Source organism: Anopheles cruzii, chromosome 2, assembly GCF_943734635.1.
Source record: "Anopheles cruzii chromosome 2, idAnoCruzAS_RS32_06, whole genome shotgun sequence".
Classification (NCBI taxonomy): Eukaryota; Metazoa; Arthropoda; class Insecta; order Diptera; family Culicidae; genus Anopheles; species Anopheles cruzii.
Genome location: NC_069144.1, coordinates 60,190,178 through 60,209,969, shown reverse-complemented (window position 1 = coordinate 60,209,969; position 19,792 = coordinate 60,190,178). Strand labels below are relative to the sequence as shown.

The window sequence follows — 19,792 nt, the reverse complement described above, 5'->3', positions numbered from 1 at the left end:
TGTATCCCTGAGTCCCGGTGTTCAAGGCCAGTGATTCGATAGTTACAAACGATGCCCGGTCTTTGCACGGTTGCCCTCGGTCTGGTGTATCTGTACTTTGTGATTGAATATTTTCTCCTCGTGCCAGGTGGTGGACGACTACCGGAATCCGAAAAACTTCGCTAACGTCGGCGCTGGCGACGTGGCAGGTAAATCGGGCGAACTTGGCAGTACGTTCGACATTAACCACAACAAACTACCGGAAGGAGGTGAGTTCTGAAGTTTGAAAAAGATTAGAGTTTATCGTTTACTTGAATGTGCTTTTACGTTGTAAATGTCATGAATCGTGTTGTTTCAATATTTCTTGCCCCAAAATATGAACCCATAAACTTCTCTCAAAGTGGACGCCGTCAGGACGACTGTAAAGTGCAAATATTTAGCTTCGACTCTAGCTGACATGGTGAAAACGAAATCCAATCCAATTATGAGAAACTTTCAATTTCATTGTTCGCCATTTTACGACCTGCACTAAAGAAGGCGTCTAGAGGCCATCTCAAGAGGTGACTTTCGCCGTGCGGGTGACGTTGTCATTCGATTGGATTAGAACACCAACGGCAAAACGTTGCTGAGTGTTCAATCTAGAAGGCGCCGGGAAAGTGGAACAATAAAACCGGTGAACACGTAAGCAATGGAGGCGCCACAGCAACGCATGCAGTCTTTTTTGACATTTTACAAATTATCGTTGCGTAGTTGGAATATCGCACGAGACACACGCGCACCTGCAATCGGTTCGAACCGGGGTCAGGTGTAATTGCATTTATTCTCGTCCCTCCGTCTTCAGACACTCTCGTCCCTGTCTTGGCAACGTGTAGGGTAATGCAATTATAGGTGTGCCTCCTCTGTTTACATGCCATTCTGTCTCCGTTTTCTTAGCTCCACAATCGCTCCACGGTTTACTTCTGTTTGTTTTGATTTTCTGGATGCATTTCCCTCGAACTCGAACGCCACACGGGCACACTACGTGGCCTACTTTGTCATGGTTACTTTATCGTAGAACAGTTAACGCTTATTTCTGTAGCCTACTGCAATCGCTTTAGCGCTGTTCCTTCAAGGCATGCGACCTCCTTGTGGAACCTCAGCTCAATCTGCTTGCGCCACCGGAACAGAGTGTCTTAATGGTGTATTTTTCTGTCCATTTCCATTCGTACGCTGCAGCTGCCGGGCATCGCGGCTCGCTTAACGAAGAGTCCCTCAGGCAGATGTCGGTAGTGGTAAGTAGCGATCGAGAATTTTGGGTAGCCCACCGGTAGCTTTCAACCCCCTTTCGTACAGGCCGACGAAAGCCATCCGCACGAGGCCATTCTGAACGGTGCCGCAACCGATCGCCGGCTGTCCGACACTGACGAGTCCTACCTGAGTGACTACATCCAGCGCCACAAGGTTCCGCTGCCCGATCTGTCCGATACGACCGGCTCGGGTTCGGGGGCCGAGGACGACGATCTACAGTCGCTGAAGTCGAACGCCACCGATGGTACGTGGGAAGAGAACTGGCTGTTCCGCAAACGTCAACTGAAAACCACGGAATCCTCCATCGCCATGCTCGTCCCGTCGCCGACGGAAGAGGTGAAAGCGCTGATTGGGGACAAAAATGCCGACGAGATTAGCGACCTGTCGGAGGCGGGCTCCGACTGTGAAGGATACGAATCGGATGGTAACGTGAAGCTGCACGATTCAAGCGACGGAAGACTGCCGCGGGCGGTGGGCGGTCCAACCAGTGGCAGCAGCAAAGACACGAGCGAAGGTATATCGTCCTCGTCGAGAGCGAACGATTCGCTAGACGAACAGCTGGCTCCGGACAGTCTGGTTTCGATCAACTCTCTGCCGGGTACGGAGGCCGTCCTTTCGGAAGCCAAAAACGATCAGCTGTTGGAGGACCAGGTGACTCCGGTGGTCACAGGTGGGAACGGTGTCTTGGAACCACTGCTGGTTGACGATCTAATCAGCATGGAGCCGATCGCCGAGAAGGTGGAAACGAAGAACCCAGCCCTGACCAATCCCTTCCTGGACGATCCGTTCGAGGCGAACAACAACGTCATAACGGACGATGTAAAGCTACTGCAGCGCACCGATTACAGACAATCGACCAGCGACAACCAGCGGTAAGATCCTGTTCTGGCACCTGGTAATGTAGCTTAATGCCGCTTCACTCCGCTATCGCTTGCCTTCCTGTGTCCGTCCGTGGTTTATCTTTTTCGTTGATAAGATGGGTGGCATATCATTAAGGCATCTCTACTTTCATACAGTTTGATGAGTGTCGCTCGGTTTCTCTCTCAATTGCAGTTCCTTTCTCGAACCCAGCAACAACGGTTCCAACAACCGAAAAGAAATCCCAATAGATCGAGGTAAGTCCACTCGGCCTCCACCGCAGCTCTTACAGTTTACCATAACCCTTCGCTCGAGCACCGATGGTAGCGGCAAACCGACGGCCGTGTAGCGTTAACCCAAGCACCACCACCACCACCTGATTCCTCTGTACGCACTTAACATTAACAACCTTAACCATCTTCTTCAGCCAACCAACAACATACGCATTCGAACATATCTCCATCAAATCCCGTAGCAGACAGTGTAACAAACGTAGCGCCGGCGGAACACGATCCGCCCGATCCTAATGTAGTAGCCGATTTCCCGAGTCCCAGTGGTGATGGTGCAAGTAGTGCAAGTAGTACAGCTAACGTAAGAAGTAGAAAGAATACTAACAACCTTGAGTGTCTCGTGCCGGAAGCGTCCATGCTGTTGCTTCAATCGCTCACACCGCCAAGATCGCCGGTGCCACAGATCTTATCGCCCCACCCGATCATGATGACCATCACGGACGTGTTCGATCGTATGACCAACTCACCGCTGGCCTCCATCTGTGAGGAGCTGCCACCGATGGCACTGCTGGATCAGGGAGAAGATTCCGTGGGATGCCCACCCGAAATGGACACCCTGTTGGGGCGCATCATGGAAGAGGATCGATCGTTCAATCCCTTCCAGTCGATCGATGACCATGAGTCGATACAATCGGTGCACACAGCGCAGGGAGACATGTGGTCCCGTTCGAATAGTTTCCAGGTGGACCAGGACAACAGCGAGTACCGGACGGTGTCCGAAGCGACCAACAACAGTCTCACCATGATGGAGTCCTTCGATGAAGATGAAAGTAATCTGCAGCTTGCCGACGACGAAACTCCCCCTGAAGATGCCTTTGCTCCGCATGCTGGCCCAGCTCCCAGTGTAGCGATCTATCTGCGTGACCAGGAAGAGATAGAATTCTCTGGACAACCAGACTCACTAGAAGACCCCAAGCTAACACTAACACCGGATTACGATCCGTTCGAGAGGGATGTAGCGAGCTCGTCGCGAATAACGATGCACCCCGATCTGGTTACGTTCGAAAACGTTCCCAGCCCGGAAGGACCTTCAAAAATCGCAATCGTGACGCAGCAAATGAGAGCGTACTGTGAGGAACTGAAGGGCATCCTCCATCCGGAGGATGCGATCGAACTCGATCCGGAAGATCCTACAGAACAATGGGAAATCGTTGAGGCACCGAACGGAACTGCCGATACTGAGGCCACGGGATGCTGGGACAATTCGATGCCCGGTGAAACGATAGACCCGACTCCTACCATTCTCAAACCGGTAACAGAGTACAGTAACATCGAGCACGTTCAAGAAGCGGTTCCCATGGAAGAGCAAACGCAGGCCCTACCCGAAACCCGGATGGACATGGATAGCTACCCGAGAGCTTTGCACGTTTCCTCTCCGGAACCTTCGCATCATACCGTCGCCGTAGGGAATGGAACGTCAACCGAAGAACCACCAGCGATGACGACATTTCCCTTAACCGCTGACGAGCCCGAGCTGATGCTGGATGCTTCAATCGAGTCCCAGTCGGAGTCGAAGATCGAGGACACCAGCATGCCGTTTAGTGACACAGAGCTTCCCTCACTTTCATCACCACTTCTCACCACGTCTTCTTCCGCCATTAACACCTGCATGCCAACTAACATCACGGATCAAACCTGCACCAGCCCAAACACTGACACTAACCCCTCGAATGGCGATTGCGCCGAGAACCAAGTCTCTCAGTCTCCCGAAGCCGGGAAACCAACCCAAACCGAAGCTGATTGTTCGATTATTCCAGCACAAAAAGAACCGGCAAATGGGTCCATCACTACTACCCAGGAAGAAACCCAAGGGCCCGAGGAGCCTTGCGACGAGCATGATGAGCCGGATACGTTGATACCAGGTAATCCGGGAACGCACCCTACTACCAGCTTAGTGCGTGTCTACAATGCGTCTTTCTTTTTAGGATCGATCGCCGAGCGGGAGCACCTTAAGTGGCGCAACGCGAAACCGATCGCCAACAATCCCTACTCACCGGATGCACTACAGCGCCGCCTGTCGGAGAAAACCCGGCCCTCCAGCATGATCGAGATCGATCGGTTGGTGCGCAAGGAAGCTCCATCGGACGCCATCATCTGCGATGACGATCCTCCCGGCGGGCCGCCGGTTGGTGACTTACCGACCAAACACGAGGCCAGCGCCCCGCAACCGGTGAATGGGAGTGCCTTATCGGAAAAGAAGAAGTAAGCACGCAGTTGCGATCTTCGTCTGCCGAGGGTCTGCCGTGCTAATCAAATCGTGATCACCCTATTGTAGGATCGGCCGCGAGTATTACATCAACGATCCGGAGCGTCTGCGAATGGGCGGTGGCGGAACGGTCAAGCAAACGCTCGGCCTCGTGCAGCCCGGTCCGGCGCACAGTACCGATGACGAGAAAGTGAGTGATCAAACCTACTACCAGCATTCCTACATCATGGACCGGTTTTTGAACGCCGAGCGTCCATCCGTCGGCCGGACGGCTTCGCTGCGCTCGAACAGGAGCCTTCCGCCGGCAGACGACCGTCCCGCGGGTGCGGTCGGGGTCGGGCACCGTGCGGTTTCGGTCGATTTGGGCTACCAAACGAAAACTCCGTCGGCCGCCGGTAGCGACACGACCGGGGTCGACATTCCGCCACACATTATTGCCCAGTTTGAACAGGAAACGCTGCACAGCGATTACAAGCGCGACAGCTTCCGGGCACGCCATGCGACCACGCGTCAGTTTGTGCTCAATCCGATCTTCGACGAATCGTTGGCCGGTCCATCCGATGGCGGCGGTGCCGAAGAGGGGTCTCAAACCGCGCAGCTGCGAACCTCCCGGGTCGTCGGTAGGCCGGGCGATCGGTCGATCGCCTCGAAGGAGATCGTACGCTCGGGGCCGGTGGTCGAAACGGTGTTCACCGATCTCTGCACCTTGCGCCGCAGCGCCAGCGTCAAGAGTCGGATCGAACAGTTTTCCAACTTTTCCGCTATCCGGCGAACCGAAAGCCATCGTTCGAGCTTAAACAAATGAGCCGTAGCCGAGGCCGTGCAGTAGAAGGGAAGAGCGCCCCCAGCAGCGCCTGTTACCTGTGCCAATGAAACCAAAGCTCACGCACCGTGTGGGCATTTTAACCGGAAACGGAACGGAACGTTATTTAATGCATAAGATAGGGTCCCCAGCCCAATTTCGGCTTTGAGCCTAGAATCGCGCCGTGAAATAAGATCCATAATTTTACACTCTCCATCACACAATGAATACATCACACATGTTCAAGGACCCCCAAGGTGTTCGTCTTGTCTGTGGCGTGCTTCGGTTCGGTATGTTGGGTCGGTTGTTTGCGCTCTGTTGGATGTCCCATCCGAGTTCATACGCAGGCGATGTAGGGACGGTAGTTTCTTCTTTCAGTAGGTAACGGAGGACACAAACACACACTCTGCTAGACCACACTGACACATTCCCTCCGAGAGACCCTCAAAGAGACAACCTCGATCCTGACCGACGGAAACGGGATCAGAAAAAGAGTGTAGGAACAGTTTGCAATCCCCACTGCCCGGTTACCGGGGGGTAAGTTTACGTTCAGTGTCTCAAGTTCTATGTCTGTGCCTTGTCGGTTTGCACACACAAACTCCTGGGTCTAAGTTTAGTCGAAGGGTGCAACCGTTAACCACGAGCTTAGTCTAATGTCCTGCTGGTGATAGTCAATGTGTCCCGTACCGTAGAATCATATGTCCAAGGGGGTGTCGGAAAAGCATAGGTTAGGGCCAGCGAAAGGCGTACACGCATCCATTGCTACACTAAGCGGCCACGGTATCATCACTGCGGGGCATCCTCATAGCGCTCATTAGCCACCTCATCCGTAGCCTAAACAACCATCCAACATATCGAAAAAGAATCCATGTGCGTCCCAGTATTTTGGGGTCTCTTAGTTGCGAAAGTGTCCAGCGGCCACCTAATACTACTAACGCAGCCGAGGGCCCGAACGCCAGAGTGTCAAGGAATCATGGAAAATGGCAAGACATTGAAATTTTGATTACTTTCTCTCTCGGTTGGATTTCTGATTCCTCGATTCCTCGCCCGAACTTGTGGTGGATCTGTGGAGGTTACGCTAAGCAGTAACAATGTTAACACACACCGTGAGCGCACCGTGGCTGATACTAATTAATCGTAACCTTATAGATGTAGCACCCGTGCGGAAGTGCTGGGCTCTTGCGATCTTCTCTAATCCGCTTCTCTCGTCAACTTGCAGTCCCTCCTGCTTGGGCGCAGCCTCGACGAAGCAGCACCCAGCAAAACGGATAGCTCCTTCCTCCAGGACACAGCTCCAGATGCAGGCCAACACCAGAAAAGTCCCAAAGCAAACTACCTCAGCGCGGTGGCGCGTGAAATGTTTCTGCTACCACTAGAGCCGGAATCGGAAATGAGGTCCCTGGTGAGCACGTCATCCGAGCAGAGCGTCACCTCGCCCCGGCAGGACTTCGACAGCCTCACGTACAGCGAAGACTCGGACGTGACGCGCATCTACGATCTGACGACGGGCGAGGCCAAAGTAATCCGCTCCGGAGTCGTACAGGCACTCCCGCGGGACCCGGCCCCCCCAGAACCGGAGGGTGGCGAAGAGGGCGATACCATTCTTAGGATACTGCCTCAACAGCAACCGGCCGCTAGTCAAAACGAACCGAACACCCAGTCCCAAACGATCACGCCACCACCACAAGAGCCTCCGCAGGAAGAGAGAACGTTCCTTCGGCCGGTCCAGGTGGTGGTGAAACCCCTGTCACCGGAAACGATCAAATTCTTCGCCCCCAAGCGGAAGCTCAGCTTCACCGGTAGCAACAACAACCTGACGGCGAGTGCAACGGAGAATGCACCGAACGCGATGCACTCGTCACTGCACCTCGAATTTCCCGCCTCACGCACGCCGTGCGGAAGTGAGTTCTCGATCATCGAAAAGGACGTGATCGACGTGCTGCCGTCGGTGAAGGAACTGGCAAAGTGCTACAGCGGAAGTACGAGCGATGTCTCGTCGTTGCCGCCCAAACCACTGTACAAGCCTCGAGTGAGTATGATCGCCCGCGCGAGAGGCGGACACTACTTCTGAGTTCTTTAGTGGCGAAAGTCTGACCGAACGGTGGCAAGTTGGAGTTGACCTCTCGACCTCCATTGCCCATCGTTCGTTTGTAGCTGTAGCTGTGTGAGGTTCTGATGTTTTTATCTTCTCTCTTCTTTTAAATCCCCTTTTTTGATTTGTGACGTGGTTGATTTATAATGATGTTGATGATGATGATGATGATGATGTGGCATAGGTCAAACTTAGAAAGGTAATGTACAGTGTCACTGGAAAGCAGTGTGCTTTCGTCTAACCACTCCCATGTCCGTGTGTACCTCATGTGTGTTTGAATGTGCTCACGTAACAACTCATCGTCCAGCACACGGCCAAACGGCCACGGTTTCCGGAATCAGAAACAAACCTAGCGTTTCATTGTCCATTGTAAATAACCCGAGGCTAGTCTCGAACCGGCTCATTCCGCACACGGATAGAAAGGCACGCATGCAAAGGAATGTAGAGGATCATACAGTACAGCACTCCAAACAGAACACACGATCTTCCAACACGATCTTCAAACAGAATGCCCCTCATTGTAACCCACTACCCCACCCGTACTGTAGTCTAGAAGCATGTTTTGTTGTCATTGCCGGTCCTTTCCCAATGGCCGATGCTGACCGCTTTCTTCCTTCCCCTGCGTAGGATTTTCTGCGCCAGTCTTCGGACATGCTGAGCGAAGAGACGGTCACGATCGACGAGAAAACGGGTATGCCGTGCACGAAAGGCCAGCGACAGTACTGCAGCACCAGCAGCATAGCGGTGCGGGACGAGATCCGCGAGATCCGGAAGATCAACCTGGAAGCGTACCGGCAGTCGACCTACTACCCGATGGCGCCCGGCCACAGCATAACGGCCCGCAGCCTCTCGAAGCAGATCCGTGAGCATAAGTACGTCGTCGATCGGTTGAACGCGAGCGGAGCGTACCTCCGGCAGTAGCGCCTAGAACTAACGTAGCCTCTTAGTGATCGGTGATCCTCCAGTAGTACTACTCCTCTATATGTTGCACGTGTACCCGTAGTTGTTATGCTTGTTGTAGTTGTAGCGTTGCGTAGATAGGAGAACCGCCACCGAGCGAGAACTGATCGGATCGATCATCCGTTACTACCGTTTCCGTTTGTTTGCCAACAGGACTAACGTTACCGACGACCACAAGGTGGGCCAGCAGGAGGAGGTGGTGGTGGAATCGACCGGTAACGATGGTGACAATGGCCACACATCGCCGGAGCGGCCCAGCAGTCCCGTTCTTCTGCCGGGCCATCTCAAGAGTAGTATTGAGTTTTTCGAGAGCCTCAGGAACAACCCGTGAACCCGTGATGGGGAACCCGTGCCCGCGTACCGGCAGGTGCAGGATAAAAGAGGGAAAGCAAAAGAGATTGCGAGAAGAAGTCGTTGTGCCATTTTAGTGTGAAGTGTGTGTCCCGATTGCAACCAAATTGCAGGCATCATTCATAGTCATTGCCTTCAAACCACTTTCCACCCAGTGACCCCCCCAGCAAACGGATTAACTTATTTTTTCAACATCGCTTAAGGTTTGGCGTCATTCTTTCTACACGCGCCGACGAGAACACTCATTTATAGTCCACCGGCCAGCCGTCTTATGGTTTGCCTGCCTCATTATGCTTTACGTTTCTTCATCCCTTTTTTTATTTCGCTTCGTAGAAATGCTTTGTAGTTTTCATTCAGTGATTCCGGTCACTCCTACTATTGAGAAATAAAGAAGAAATTATGGATTTGATGGAGTAAAACCTGGAGCGTTTCGTCAATCTACATCCGAATACTGACCGTTGCGGTGACTATTTATTGAGAAAAAAAACAAAACGAATTGATTGATTCTTTCACAACTTGATTGAATACTGAACTAAGTGAACCATCATTACTGATTGAGACCAACGTTGAATTTTGAATACTGTTTCTGTTCTATCCGGCCGGCGAGTGTCCCTGGTCCTAGCCTCGGTTCCGATGCAGGCGTTGCATGAAGCAGGCACGGAACGAGTTCAGTCGCACATCGATTTCTCCTTCCTCGAGCTAAAAGAAATGCTCGTCATTTGACCAGTGTCTCGAACGTTGCTTAATTCTGGATATACCTCATCGAATTTATAAATCTCCTGATAGCAGGACGGTGACACACACTCCCGGACGCATCTCGTTCGCTCGATTCCATCGAATCCGGCACACCGTTGGTCGCAGGCCGATTCAAACTCTCGGAAGGTGATTTCCTACGGAAAGGGGGGCGAATGAAGTTGCTACCTTTCCTAAACGAATCGATTGACCTCGCTTACATTCTTGCTGGTTTCCTTGTAATCGTACTCCGGAAACTGGAACACAACTTTATCAGCGTCCGCGGCACACGCGGTCGCTACCAGTGAGCCGACGACGAGAACACGCAGAAAACGGGCTGACGAGAGCATTTTGGCAAGATTTTAGGGAAGTAGGAACTTTGTCGAAATCAAAAACCGGGGCTTCGAGTTTAATACTGTTCCGGCAGAGGTTTGCGTTTGTTGTGTTCCGTTCCGAGTGCAACGACTCACCGGCGAAAGGCGGAAACACGCCAGCTGTGCAGCACATGCGCAGTTACCGATACAAGTTCCTAATTTCAATACGGGTAAGTAAATAGTCAATCATTGTGGTTCACACGAATGTTGAATGAAGGAAGGTAAATGAGTTGGGAATATCAAATAATTGCAAATTAAAAGACAAATGGAGGACTGATGGAGGCGCCCCATGATTGAAGCGTGCTGAATTGCTACGAATAGATTTTAATTAAAAAAATAATTTAACACAAAGATCCATTAAAAGGCTTTAAAAGAACCAAATAAAGATGATTTCGTTTAATATTCATAAAGAGATTCTTAGCCTACTCAGCCCTGCCAACACTGATCACAATCACTAGGCACTTCGGCTGCCAAACAGCTGACAGCTGGCGGAGAAAGATTTCCAAAACATTGTATAATCGACCGGACAGAAAAGTTGTTGATGGTCACTAAACATGTTCCACCATCGGCATATTCAAGGTATAAGCGCATTCAACGCATCTACGGCTAGAGCTTGCAGAGGACAGTTAATATTAATTCTTCTGTTCCTGCTCCAAACAGGGGTCGCTTCCCTCGCTCGTAGCTTCAGCCGAATCACACTCACCGTGGAACGATCGCCGAATGGTGTTTTGCCATTAGTCGCCACTCCGAGAGCCGCTAGATCGCCGAATGGATTAAATGTCCCGGAACGGTTCGCGCTACCTCAACTGCCATCACAACAGCTACGGCCACCTACGATGGGAGGACTCGAGATTGGCAACGGCGTACGGCGCAATCCGCTGCTCCCTTTGAAAGAAATCATCGACATTCCGCTGGTTTCGCGGATCATAGAAAACCCGATCCAACGGCCGGGCACAGGGGAACCGATTGGCGATAATCTAAACACTGTCCCGTCACTTGACCTTCCCACGGGTATCGTGCAGCCGGACGACGGTGGAAAGCAGGCCGCTCGTCTCATCGTGATCCGGAGGCGTAAAATGCGCAAGCATAAGCTAAAAAAGCTCCGAAAGCGAATGAAGTTCGAGTGGCTGAAGGTAAGCACTGATCGAAGCCGGCGTTGCAGGGCGACGAACTAAGCTAAGCTTTAAAATGTCCGTAGGTTCGTCAAAGACGGGAACTAAGGAAGGAGAAACTGTTCCAGGCGGAACTGATCAACCAAATAAAGGCGGCAGAAAAGTTTTCGGCCGAAGCGTACGTGGCCGAGAAGCTGCGCCTGGCAAAGACCACCCCACTGCCGCGGTTCTGGAAAGGAAGGCGATTGCCAGAGTTCCTCATCAAGCAAAAGTTAGGCATTGAGTAGCGTGTATCCGTTAGATGAAATACAGTGAGATCCAAACCGTATAGCACACGTCCCACTTTTTATGAATGTCTACTAAATTTTGCGTAATCTGCGTCCTCACGGATGGACCACGGTATCCGAATTGTATTCTCAAACTCCTCGATATAAACGATAGCGGATATCGAATGTCAAACGACGGATATCGAAACAAATGGTAAACAACGCCAGATGCTGAGCGCGCGCATTTCAATCGGTAACGTGGTGGTCAGAACAATTCTCTTTCATCGGTCGCTTCATACCCTGCGTAAATTGTCCTCCAAAATGTTGCAACCGGCCGAATCAGGCGAGCTAATCGTGAAGAACGCACGGTACGTGAAAGTTCATGACGAAGCGATCGAAAAATTGGCCGATCGCGTTATCCAAGGCATCCGGGAGAAGGAGATCAGCGTGGACAATTTCTCCCAGCACCAGCACCACCCGACGGCGAAGGATCCGAAGGCGGTCGATTGGATATTCCTCATCGATACGCTCAACTTTTGCTTCTGGACACCTGGCAAGGTTGCCACCAAGTGGACGGTCGAAGGCGAAACGGGCTACTTTGCGCTCTGTGCCGCGATTAATCGGGCCATGCGCGAGGACATCGACGTGACGAATCCGGCTTTCTATTCCACCATCACGCTCGAACAGCTTGAGGGGATTCTGCGGTCCGACGACGCGACCACGAAGGCACCGTTACTGGAGGAGCGTGTCCGCTGTCTCCATGAAGTTGGCCACGTGCTACTGGAGCGGTACGGGGGAAAGTTTGAAAACCTTGTTCGATCCTGCAACGGTTCCGCCGTGGCACTTCTGCAGCGCATCGTGTCCGATTTCCCTTGCTTCCGTGATGAGGCCACCCTGGAGGTTGGTGAGGGGCCGGAAGTCACCAAGACACGTGTTTCGATTTACAAACGGGCCCAAATTTTGGTGGGCGATCTGTGGTCCTGCTTCCGGGGTGAAGGATTGGGCCGGTTCACGGATATCGACGCCATCACGATGTTTGCCGACTATCGGGTCCCTCAGGTTTTGATCCACTTCGGAACCCTTTCCTACGACGAGCGGTTGATGGCGGTGCTGCGAGAAGACAAACTACTGGAAAACGGGTGCCGCGAGGAGGTCGAAATACGGGGCGCATCGATTTACATCGTCGAGCAGCTGAAGGCGTTGGTGCGTGAGAAACTGATCGCACACCAGCTGGACATTGCACCGAGCTGCGTCAATGCCATCCTGTTGGACCACTTCCTGTGGGACTATCGCCGTAAGCACGCTAAGGAACTGGAACACATTCCGTTCCATAAAACCATTAGCGTTTACTACTAACAAAACGAAGGTGCCAGCATGGCCACAGCGTTGAATCTCTATGCAAGTGCTCTGTCGAAAGTCAATAAAATTGGCCAAAAGGTTTCTTTCACGTCTACTCTACAATAACACAAAACGATTCGAAATACTTTGCTTCGCTTGGAATGTTCCTATCATCATCATTCGTCGTTAGCGGCCATCATCGATCGGTATTATTTGTAACTGTTCCATCAATCCACAACTCCACACCTCGGCGAGTTGCTTCCCCGCGTTCCTCTCTAGATTTTCCATCGGGAACTACGGTTTATTTACACGAAAAAAAAACATAACATAGGACTGTGTAGGACGATTGTTTCCGAAACTGCTGGACCGGCGCTCCGAGTGGCGCCTTCTTACACGAATAATTATGCTGATTTGGAATAGGGACCGCCGTGTGCAGTTTGCCGCCTCCCCACGTACACTAAATAGAATGTTTGCACACAGACAAGTAACAAATTGCGTGCGTAACGATGAATGTCCCCCTCAGTCCCCTGGAGAACTCCATAGGGACAGTTATATGAATCCGATCATCATCATCACTTAACGGTGTTGGATAAACTTTTCTTACACTATACATCAACTATTTATGCCCGCGTTGGTTCGGGTACGCCCGGTGGATCAACGATTTTCTAACGGAAATAATAAAGTGGCCATCCTTACTGTCCCCGAAAAGAATTGACACACACACTCACACGTTTCTCCATACGGAAAATATGATAATCTGATCTTGCAGATGATTGGGATGGATGAACGGATGTTGGCGACACGTTAATACGGGTTGCGGTTTCGATTGTAATCACACGCACAACGGACAATCGGAAGCAAACTTGAGGACGAACGGATTCGGCGGATCGTCCCGATGTTAGTGTCCGCCGTCGCCGCACCAAACCAGCCAACGATATCAGGGTCCTTTTGCTTCCGATTGTTTCCGTCTCTGCGTATGAGGGTATTATGGTTTTTGTGCCGCCCGGTGGCCTGGTGTTTCTTTTCTAGTTTTCCATTTTGCGCTTAATGTCACATCAAAAAAGTAAAACAAATAATGCTAAAATGATTAACGAAACTAAGTATTCAACAATTTAACACACCAGCCATGATCGATCGGGTCGCCCTTTGGGAGCAATGGGAAGGAAGTGTGACTGCCAGCAAAAGAAAAGGTTTTCTGCGTGGCCAATGGCGTAACAAAACAAAAACCGGGGTACTTAAATCATTCGACCCCGATTGTGGCGCGAAATCATAAAGTTTGATAGCCTTTTTCGGGATGGTGGTTGTTTGCGCTCTACGGTGCTGGAAATCTGACTTCTATTGGTTGGCAGCTTCCCGTGGCAGTCCAGCCGTACGTAGTCCGTAGTTCATTCGACACGCCTACACCTAAAAGTACGCACTTGTGGCCGCGCTCACCTTAAACCTTCGTATCGACCATGTCGATGTTCAGTTTGTAGTACACGTAGGGAAAGTATTCCGATTGTCCAAAGCCCAGTCCAGGAATGTCGACATTCTGTAATACCGGAGAAAAGGTTTATTGCGGTGAAAACAAACGGCCGCTATCGATTCTAAACCTACGTCAGCATTTCCCCCCGAGGATCCTGCCGAACCGTCCAGATGGCCGTATAGCTGCTGCAGTACGTCCCGCAGACGCTTTGTGCTCTTCTTGTTCGGATGGATGAGGATGGCTTGGAAGTTGACCGGCAAACCGTATCTGAAGCGGAGAACTGGGAGTAACAAACGGACGCGTTTGACCGAAAACAACCCAATCCCCTTACCTCAGCACCGACTCGACGAAAACCCTCAGCGCCTTCACGTGAACCCAGGCGCAGAAGCACTCGCTAAAGTTGACCTTCAACCATCTGACCAGTGGACCCTAAATCGATCGAATAGTCGTGAGTAAGCATGCGCAGATGCGCCGTCCCATTGGCCACTTACAAACTGCTTCTTCTTATCGGTGACCAGCTTGGTGATTTCGTTCTTGCCGGCCGCCAGTTCCTCCTCGTTGTACACGAACTCACGCACAACAAACTTGCGCTCACGGGCGTGTAGTTTGAACTCATCGACCACCTTCTTGAACAGCGTCACCGAGCACAGGGCGTAGTCCGAATCCTGAGTGATCGTCTGCGACGAGCGCGGCACGATCATGTCGGTGATCTTCTCATAGTGCGCGTTCCAATCGTTCATGTTGGCCCTAAGGAACGCCAGGGGAACGTTAAACTGGGTCTCTCTGTATTTACCGTGTCCTCACCCTTACTTACTTCGGAACGATCACCAGCAGCGTGGTCAAGTACTCCGAATCGAGAATGAAGTGTTCCTTCTTCACCAGATCGGCCAAGTTGCGCGTCAGCAGGCTACCACTGAGAGAGCGAGAGAGAGGGTATATCGATCATATCGAGAGGGCATTTCCCATGGTCACTCATCTACTTACGACTGCTTCTTCTCCAAGTTCTGAAGATTGCCCTTCAGATTGTTGTACGCGGCAGATTTCGTCTTCAGATCGGCATCAATCTGTCCGACTTGCTTGGAGATGATGTCGGCAATGTTGCGGAGCGATTGCTTCGTCGGGTACTTGGCCAGATCCCACTGGAAGCGGATGATGTAGGACGTCAGGTCGGCTGTAGTGGCGGATCATCCATTCAGAGTGGCGAATAAAAGACAAAGAAAACATTCCGTTAGTGCTGCGGTGGGCAGGCAGGCAGGTCTTTGCCATTTAGGTGAGTGCTTCTTTTTAAAGCCGCAGAAAGTTTCAAAACATAATACCAAAATGAACCGACAATATAAACAATATTGTACATTAAACAGTGTGTGCTGTTTGATGCTTCGACTCTTCTCCCGGGGGGCCACTCAAACGGTCCAAATGGCTCTACTAAATATACAGAACAACGAAGCGGCAACGTTTTTGAGCAAAAACAGCATAAAAGCGAGGGACAAACGAGACGCACGAAATAAGTTTGTGCATTCCTTGCACCGACACATCACTGGAATAAAGAAGAGAAGCTTGGGCCGGTTCAAAACGTAATCAAATCGTTCAATTGTGTTCGACTTTCAACATTGCTACACTAAAAAACAGGACAAGAGCAAAAACAGGATATCAAGAGCGGGCTCTAAACATTTTGAGGCCAAGACGGAGAAGGATTTTGAATCTGGCACACAAAGTTGGAAGGTGTTGAACAAGAAAAGGGGGAAAACGAAACTAAACAAGGAATACAGTGGAAACTCATGCAAAAAAAAGGAAAAAGTGGAGGGACTAGAACTTGGACAAACTAATGAACTAGTTCCATGTTTATCACGAGTGTCTGTTTGCTCCAGTGTACAGGTGGGTGTGTGAAAGTGTTTGTAGTTCTGTGAAAATGGAAAGATAAAATACACACACAACACAATATTGCTCGGCAGTGATGATCCTGAAACGATTAACAACTGGAAAAAAACGCATAAGAAAAAGAGAAAACGGGTGAAATAGCAGAGCGATAGAGCAGAGTGGAGGAACTACGTCGGACACAAGACGCGGTGACGTGCAGGTCGCGACCGGAAGAAGGTTCTGTCCGGAAACGCTGGAATAGTTGTGCAACATTAAAAAAAACTATGCTTCGACAGGACACACACAGAGTACACAGCGACGGGATCGGTGGTGTACTATCGGAGGGTAGCGGATAGCGTGAACCGATTAAGAATCGAAACTAAAAAGGACAGCGCGCAACTACGGAAACTGTGACAGCGTGACAGTGAGTGTGTGCGTGTTCTTTGGCGAAACAAAAGACAAAAGACACTCCCAGGTGTTCCTGACCTGGATTGATGGCCGTCGGCTGTGGTGGATGTGATGCCGAGTGTTGCCGTTGGGCTGGCCAGCCGACGGACGAAGGTAACGCCAACGGATGCAACCCATTGCGTGCCGCCGCTGTTCCACCGTACGCTTCATCCGCTTCCGCCTCGTCCTGATCGGAACTGAGCGAATGATCGTGTCGACGGCCGGTTCCACGCAACCCACCACCGCAGCAGCTGGTCACGGGAGAACCGCCAGTTGCAAAGTGGTGTCCGTGGTCACCAACGCAGTCATCGCCACTGCCACCGGAGAGGTGGCTGGATGAGCGACTCCTGGCGGCGGCAGGGTGCGCGCGATCAAACGGACAAGGAAGGCATACGAGAATCGAAACAAGGAATTGACTCTTTCTGCACAATGACGATGCGTTCGCGCTCGTGTGACATGACAGCACAAGTAACGATCAACGGTTAGGACACACGGACGGAATGGTACGATCACCAAACAAAGGGCACACACACACTGGGGACATTTTGTAATCACTATCCTTAAATTGAATCGAACTGGATGGAAGTGGGTCCTTCCCCAGACAATTACGGCAATACGAAAAAACACAAAGCCACGGTACGCCGATTCGATGAAGTGATCGTGTCGTGATGGAATGTGGGCTACGTTATGATCTTTGCTAGCGACAAGTAAATGCAACATGGCCATGAGGTAGATTTTGTAACAGTGACCCGTTTGAAACCCAAAACTAAACGGCAGACTGATTCAATTTTTAATTTAGACCTCAACACTAAGGACCCCTTGGACGGTTGGACACGGAAGAACGCTAACGAACGGAACACAAACACTAACTAACATCAAATAACAGGACTGCGGACATCGAGAGTGTGGTTCACGGCCAAACGGGTGCCAAACATAGCAGGATTGGGTACCTGGACTTATGCGAGTGTTTGCGCCTATGAAACCATCGCCATTCAAAGCCGGACCCCTGCTCGTGGTCCGTTTCTGGCGCACTGTGACCACCGACGAGGTCAGGCGATCGCGGGCTCGGCAGCCCGCTCTGTGGTTCCAGCCGGTTGGTGCTGCTCCGGTTGCCATTACGAGCCTTTTTGCGTGAGCCACTAGGTTTACTTTTGCCACCCGACATGGTACTTGGAGAGGATGGTGCTGATGGAATCGGACACGAGCAAACCGTGGCCCGGTCTAGGAAACATGCGGATGACGAGGAGTTTGTAAGACTGCCGTGCCGTGAAGAACCTGAGGTTCCATCTGGGCGGTCCGTTAGCGAAAGTCCACCCATTTCCTCCCGGGACGACGAGTATCTGTTGTCATCGGTCGATGTACCTGATCCGGGCGGAGTTGACGGCGTCGATAGGCCTTCCGGAGTGTCTGGGATACCTTACCGTAACACGGTCCGGGCGGTCAATTGCAAAATATGTTCGTTTGTGTGTGCGGCGGTTCGTGAGTTGGTGAAGGTAGTGAAGCAGTGGGCATGGTACTCGGTTTTAGTGAACAATGTACGTGTCAAGGTGTTCAGAGAAGACAGGAAAGGGATACTCGAAAACTGATAAACCACCCTTAAATCTGATAAGCTACGGTCGGATAAAACCAAGTCATTCAAACGGTCGAAACAAAAGAGAAGTTTTGCAATTACTTCATCCCGAATAGCAAAAGAGGTGCAGCGTAGCAATTATGAAAGACGGTGCTCTTGGGAACGACAATTGATCGGTTGATTAGTTTAGGCGCGCTCTGCGTACTTCTACATGCTTGCCGGAGGCCGGCCAAAACAAATCGGATTGCGAATACTGGCTCAGAGAAGTATGAAACAAGAAAGTGACCGACGATCGGTTGGGGCGATCGTCACGCTTCTACTCACTGTTGTTGGCGACCAAATTCTCGAACAGCTTATCGCGCTGATCCTCCAGCACGTCGCCCAGATAGTTTGCGATCTTGCGTGTCGTCGTCTCGACAAACCCATCCAGCTTTCCGAGGTCGTCCGACAGGCCGACCAGCTGATCCAGGGTTCCGACCTGCAAAGGAGCAAATCAATTACCAAAACGAGCTGCCTTCGGGTGTCGCGTGACCGGCATACCTTAAGATCCGGAATGTGAAACTTGTAGTTTTCACACAGGTTATTGTTCCTGGTGGCCTGGTTCATGGTATCGAAGGTTTGCTGACATGTTTTGTCACCCGGTGCCGATATCAGCCAGTACTCGGACATTGTGGACACTTAAGTTGATTGGGCTCTGCAAAGAAACGAACGAAGCGCGAGTTACTGGAATGTTCCCACACCGCAGATGTCCAGGTCACGCCAAACAGTTCTGATTTCCTCCGGGAATAACTGGCTTAACTTAAACGATTGAAGATGCCCATCGCCAACGCCAATAAACAATGCTGGCGCCGTGGATTGTTATGAATCGTTCCCGCCGTAATCGAATCGAAAATCAATAACACGGCGCCCCGTCGGCCGCCCAGTCGAGGTGTCATCACCGTTGGTCACATCCTTCCTGCGTGTGTCCTTTCGCTGGGGACGCTTTTTGCTCTTCTTTTCCTAGCTCACTTATGCAATGTTCTGCGCCTCCGATTGTTTGGTTCTGTCGGCCTCCGCCACAAGGCACGAGACCGTTGCACCCCGTTTTGCCGGGTGAGTGAAAGAGAGAGCGAGCGTGGGGAGCGAAAAATGGTCAGCTGTTTTGATCTGGGTATCACATGACATCCCTCTTTTCCACAGCGAAGTAACGCACAGGAGGGCCAGAATATTTGCCAATGCGTGAGTTTCGGTTACTGGCGAAACCATTGGCCACCTAAAATTACTTGCCGAACGTGTTCTACAACCTTTCACGAAGGGTTTACATCTTGTTTCGCTCGCGGTCGTTATCGATTTTCACCGTTCTTTGGTGGCTCTCGAAGGCACGCGATTTGGTTTTGGGTGCCTTCCACCTTCCTAAATGCTTTTTCACACAGTCGGTTTTCACTGAGGCACGCCCGAATCTATATGAGTAGGTTTTCCATCGGAGGGCCTCCTTTTTCGTAGAAACATCTCACTTCCTTCAAAAAAGGCAGTAACTTGTTTGCCATCGCCTACTGCACACTCACCTTGTCGAATCGGAAAACGATGCACTTCTGCTGCACAAACTAGTTCCGTAGGCAGCGAAACGATCGTAGTGAGCCACGGAAATCGCGGCGGTTGCAAAAATTCCGACAAAACGCGGACACGGGATACGCAATCGTCCTATCAGGCAGCAGCTCGCAGGCAGAACCGAAGGCAGCAGATCTTCTCCACCATTACAAATATATTCACGTGATTGCTTTCGGATTTGCGACGTCTTGCTCGCGCATCGCGCAAAAAAAACAAAAAAAC

At 51.2% G+C, this 19,792-nt stretch overlaps 5 protein-coding genes across 6 annotated transcripts in view; 3 read left to right on the top strand and 2 right to left on the bottom strand.

Moving 5' to 3' along the window:
* Positions 1-9,223, top strand: part of LOC128269308 (uncharacterized) — a 28,794-nt gene extending 19,571 nt beyond the window's left edge. For both annotated transcript variants that reach the window (XM_053006741.1, XM_053006742.1), the window contains 11 exons: positions 128-248; positions 1,195-1,250; positions 1,312-2,138; positions 2,320-2,381; positions 4,172-4,276; positions 4,340-4,616; positions 4,690-4,810; positions 6,642-7,451; positions 7,699-7,713; positions 8,142-8,386; positions 8,628-9,223. In XM_053006741.1, the coding sequence (XP_052862701.1) occupies positions 128-248; positions 1,195-1,250; positions 1,312-2,138; positions 2,320-2,381; positions 4,172-4,276; positions 4,340-4,616; positions 4,690-4,810; positions 6,642-7,451; positions 7,699-7,713; positions 8,142-8,386; positions 8,628-8,805 (2,817 nt within the window). In that variant the 3' untranslated portion in view covers positions 8,806-9,223. The remainder of the gene's footprint in view (positions 1-127; positions 249-1,194; positions 1,251-1,311; positions 2,139-2,319; positions 2,382-4,171; positions 4,277-4,339; positions 4,617-4,689; positions 4,811-6,641; positions 7,452-7,698; positions 7,714-8,141; positions 8,387-8,627) is intronic.
* A 37-nt stretch (positions 9,224-9,260) lies between these two features.
* Positions 9,261-9,907, bottom strand: LOC128267157 (uncharacterized). Its single transcript, XM_053003946.1, has 3 exons — positions 9,779-9,907; positions 9,584-9,715; positions 9,261-9,524 (listed from the first exon to the last, which is right to left on the bottom strand). The coding sequence occupies exons 1-3, from the start codon at positions 9,905-9,907 to the stop codon at positions 9,444-9,446; spliced, it is 342 nt and encodes a 113-aa protein (XP_052859906.1). The 3' UTR covers positions 9,261-9,443.
* Positions 9,908-10,485: 578 nt separating this feature from the next.
* Positions 10,486-11,355, top strand: LOC128268076 (uncharacterized). Its single transcript, XM_053005086.1, has 3 exons — positions 10,486-10,510; positions 10,592-11,064; positions 11,130-11,355. The coding sequence occupies exons 1-3, from the start codon at positions 10,486-10,488 to the stop codon at positions 11,328-11,330; spliced, it is 699 nt and encodes a 232-aa protein (XP_052861046.1). The 3' UTR covers positions 11,331-11,355.
* Positions 11,356-11,537: 182 nt separating this feature from the next.
* LOC128267156 (queuosine salvage protein) lies at positions 11,538-12,665 on the top strand. The gene has a single exon (XM_053003944.1). It carries the CDS (start codon positions 11,538-11,540, stop codon positions 12,663-12,665), a length of 1,128 nt encoding a protein of 375 aa, XP_052859904.1.
* Positions 12,666-12,790: 125 nt separating this feature from the next.
* On the bottom strand, positions 12,791-19,708 carry LOC128268368 (V-type proton ATPase subunit C). Its single transcript, XM_053005435.1, has 9 exons — positions 19,528-19,708; positions 18,524-18,677; positions 18,308-18,461; positions 15,097-15,283; positions 14,927-15,025; positions 14,604-14,859; positions 14,444-14,541; positions 14,244-14,379; positions 12,791-14,178 (listed from the first exon to the last, which is right to left on the bottom strand). Exons 2-9 carry the CDS (start codon positions 18,650-18,652, stop codon positions 14,083-14,085), a joined length of 1,155 nt encoding a protein of 384 aa, XP_052861395.1. The 5' UTR covers positions 18,653-18,677; positions 19,528-19,708; the 3' UTR covers positions 12,791-14,082.
* Positions 19,709-19,792: the final 84 nt, after the last annotated feature.